General features: G+C 47.8%; 1 protein-coding gene across 1 annotated transcript; it reads right to left on the minus strand.

Moving 5' to 3' along the window:
• Positions 1-911: 911 nt before the first annotated feature.
• LOC103213107 (melanoma-associated antigen B4-like) lies at positions 912-1,872 on the minus strand. The gene is given in 4 exon segments (XM_042783462.1): positions 912-1,357; positions 1,360-1,453; positions 1,455-1,808; positions 1,810-1,872. Coding segments are annotated over 4 exon segments (957 nt in total).
• Positions 1,873-4,305: the final 2,433 nt, after the last annotated feature.

Below are 4,305 nucleotides of genomic sequence, written 5' to 3' on the forward strand. Positions count from 1 at the left end.
CAATCTGATAGCTGATCCTGTACTTTAAATGGAAGCATAGGGCCTAAGGCACTTAACTGCTTACCAGAAGGTTGGCAGTTCAAACCCACCAACCACTCCTGGGAAGGAAGATGGGGCAATCTAGTTCCACAGTGATACTGCCTTGGAAACCCAACAAGGGGTCTCTGTGAGTTGGGTCCAACTCAATGCCACATAACAACAACAACATGTTTGAGCAATCCCTGTTCTATCACAGCGTCTTGTGCAAAGCACATGCTCAATTAATATTTGGGTGAAAAAAAAAGCAGTCAGTCGATAAGAGTAGGAATTTTTTATGTTTAATTTACCATGCATTCTTGAATAAACAATACATATCCATCTATGTATATTTTAATTTCAAAGCAAAAAGTTGTAACAAAAACTAAAAATAGATCACCTTTTACCTTTTTTAAAAATAATCTTCCCCATTTTGGGATCCCGACTATTTTACTGTGAAGTTCTTTCATATTTCCAGAAAAATTACTATTACAATCACGTTTTATTCAAGAACGTTCAAAAAAAGTAAAAATTTTTCTATTTCTCTTACAAAAATGATGCTAAAATTGACAAACAGAAGTAAACGTATTAATTGCGTCATTCAGAAACGTACAACATAAAGGAAATAAACTTTGTAATAAAAGGATATTATCTGAAAAAATCCTCCAAAACTACATGTCTATATCCAAACTACTCATGTAGAACAGGAACAAAAGATGATATCTGTTTAATTCCCTACAGCTCAATTTTGATCTCCACTAATTAGAAGATTGACAGCTCTCCTCAAGTGCAAAGTGAAGTCTCTGCCTAAGACTTCACGAGATATGGATATGGGAGGAGATGCTGGACTTTGCCATGGAACCTGCCCTGGCCATGCCATGATTTTGAGCCCTCGCTTAAACTCTGGCATGGGCTCTCTCTGCCTCATCTCTCAAAGCCTCTTCATACAGATCAGGGAAGGCACTGGGCACGCTATCATTGATCTTAGCCAAGACCTCCAGGACTTTTATCTTGGTGGTCTCAGTATGTGCTCTTGGACCCCACAGGAATTCATAGCATGGAGGATCACTGTTGGGCACCTGCCGGTACTCAAGGTACTTTTCCTGCACCAAATCTTTAGTGAGAAGCTTCTTGGGCTCCCCAAAGATTAAGTGCTGCCTCCCAGCATAGACCCCCAACACTTTCAGGAATTCCCAGGTCTCCTCCTCAGTGGCCCGGTTACCTTTCATGAAGATCACGGCCAGGATGTTCATCAGAAACCCTGCCTTGGGCATCTCCATGTCATCACTTAAAATCCCTGCACTACTGATACCCAGTTTGCTGATAAACTCATAGGAGGTACCCCTGGGGTGACTTCCTTCAATTCAAGGCCAAAGACCAGCTCCAAGCGCTCAGCAGTTCTCCTCAGGATTTCAGGGAAGTGCGGCTTGTATTTTTTTGTTGACAGTCTTCAACATGTCTGCCTTCTTAATGGGTTCTTTCATGTTATACTTCTCCATCAGGAACTCCACCAAAATTCTCACCTTCCTGGTTAGAGGATCTTTGCTTGAGCTCTCAGTGGAGGTTGGCACCTGGGAGGGGCTGGGACTTTCCTCATCTTGGCTCTTGGCACCTCCACCAGATTTTTTGCATAGAAGAGCTACAGCAGGAGTGGTGGTAGCTGGGGCTCTCTTAGACTCCTGCAAAATGCCAGCACTAGTGGAGCTCTTCAGAGTATCCCTCAAAGCAGGCGAGGAAGAGGGGGACCCCCCTTCCTCTGCTGCCATGGCCTGAGCACCCTGGAGACCCTGGGTTTTCCCCTTGGACACATTGGCGTTTCTCACGGACATGGAGCTTGCCCTCCTGGCCACGAGGCATGATAAGTGTCTTGAGAACCCTGCAGAGGAAGTCAGAGTGAGCTTTAGGTCATAGCTTAATAGATATTCCTGTGGCTTGCTGGATCTGACATCAGATGAAATCACTGGGGCTTCTGGTTTTCAGAAGAAATTCCAGACCATCATGTCAACTGTTGGCAAGGCCTGAGTCTCCTTCCCTCTGCTTCTCTGATGTTAATAGCTTAACTTCTGCCCTAAAAAACCACCAGAAGTAAATGAAGGAGAACATCACCCCACCACTCCTGGGAAGGGACAACCAGTGGTGACAGTACATGTTGGGGTTCTACATTGAATGGGCTCACCAGTCCCCAATGAATCCCGTCAGTTTGACTCCAAGGAAGAACGAAATTTTGGCCTTTTCCTGACATGCGACCACACCCTCAAAAGAAAGGTGTCACTTCTCTGGGCTGTGAGGCACATGTCTGTCTGATAGATATCCCTGGACTCCTATGGCTGAGGGATATGCAAGTGCTCTCTTTGTATGGGATGCGAGGTTCCTGCAGCCCTCAGGGTCTTTACCTTGACTTCTGGAATGACCTGGAAATCCCTCCTCAGCTGTCCGAAGACCGTCTTCTTTGACTATGGCCCCAAATTCCGGAGACTCCCGAGGATAAAATGAAGGGGCACCACAGACTTGAGTCCCACCCGGAGTCTCCTAGGGCCAATCCAGGGGAAAGGACCTGGGGAGCCCCTGTGTACTGGGATGTGGAGTCTTGTCACTCACTGTTTGGACTCCATATATTGTTGTTAGGTGCCATCCAGCTGACTCTGATTCATAGAAACCCTCCGCACAACAGAACAAAACACTGCCCAGTCCATATAAAACCAAAACCAAACTCACTGCCATCCAGTTGGGTCCGACTCATAGCGACCCCTCCTTGTGTTTCCGAGGTGGTATCACTACGGAAGTAGATTGCCCAACCTTCCTTCCGAGGAGTGGCTGGTGGGATTAGGGCCTGAGATTTCTCCATCTACTGGCCTGATACCAGTAGCCTCAGACCAAGGCCTTCATCCTCTGGACACTGAGGCCGACGTCAGGGGTTGCTGGGCTTATCAACCAAGCTTGAGGCCTCCCACGGCTGAGGCGCGAGGTGGGGTGGTGTTCTGGGTCTCATTTGTCCCAAGTGGGAATAGCCCAGCAGTTCTAACTCAGGATACTCACCTTGCCACCTGACAGGTCTTGCAGCGCTTTCCTCTGCCGAACAATAGCTGCCTCTTTCAGCTTGAGGCTTCACCCTCACCGCTTCCTGCAGGTGATGTCCTCCCGTCATTTCCAGCCACGTCTGCGTGGGCTCCACCGTGATTAGCAGCTGGGGCGGGGTTCTGTCGGGTACCCTCTTTTCCTGGATGTGTGTGGGGCATTGAAAGGGTTCCCACAGAAGTCATGTAGTGGCCTTTATTGACACCTGGTAGGGCTTGCAACATCTCCCTCACTGTGCGGACTCAGCTAGCTTCAGAACAAGGCCTTCATTTCCTGAACACCCCTAGTCCAAAATAAGAGGGAGTCTGAAACTAGCTACCATGTCTGGGGCCTCCCAAGGCTGACAATAGGGGCAGGAGCTCTAAGTGGGGGGCGATGGAGGCACTGAGAGGCTGAACTTCTCAGGAGATTGTGATGAAACCCTGAGTCCTCACTCAGCTTCTTACCTCAATTCCTACTAGGTGCTGGGCCACCTCTTTGCTCATCTCTGTCCACACCCCATTCCCTGAGACCAAAGACCAAAGACCATTCCTTGAGACTCTTGATGTAGAACCATGGATACACCTCATCTGGTATTCATTCCTTGGGTGCCCGGGGCTGGCTGCGACCCTGGTGGGGCTGGATGGGTTTGACTATGGAGTCCCTTCTCTTCTGGGGGTGAAGCCCCTCAGTCCTCATTCAGGAAACTTACACTGATTTCTTTCAGGTCCTAAATTTGTCCCTAATCTGACTTCAGTTAATCCCCCCACTCCCAAAATTCTGAAAACCCCAAGCAGAAAGTGAGGGCGAGTCTTACCTGACAGCTATACTTGGGTTTCCTTGGCTGACGTCAGGGCTGTGGTACATAGATTCAGAAATGTGTCCCTTCCTTTATTATGTGTGATGCCTGTCATACTAGGTATTCTCTTTTACTCCATTCTTTATATTTGATTGGGATAATTATGAAAGAGGCCAGTCCTCATTTCCCAAACATGTTTCAGATGGTTATTAGCACAATGTTTCCTGCCACACTGTCTAAACTAACCCAAGCATTTATGCTCTCTTACTCCTGTGATTAGGTGAGGAGGGGAAACTCAGGGACGCCCAAAGAAGCAAGCCAGAAGAGCAGGAGAAAGGGGATTAAAAGACAGGAAGCCAGACAGAGGAACAGTCAGCCACAGGGACCCAGGTGGGGGGGATAAGAGAGGTCTCCAACAGCAGGACAAACTTGTCTGT

This window comes from Orycteropus afer, unplaced genomic scaffold (assembly GCF_000298275.1).
Source record: "Orycteropus afer afer isolate SDZICR_OR568_19922 unplaced genomic scaffold, OryAfe1.0 scaffold01295, whole genome shotgun sequence".
Taxonomy (NCBI): domain Eukaryota; kingdom Metazoa; phylum Chordata; class Mammalia; order Tubulidentata; family Orycteropodidae; genus Orycteropus; species Orycteropus afer.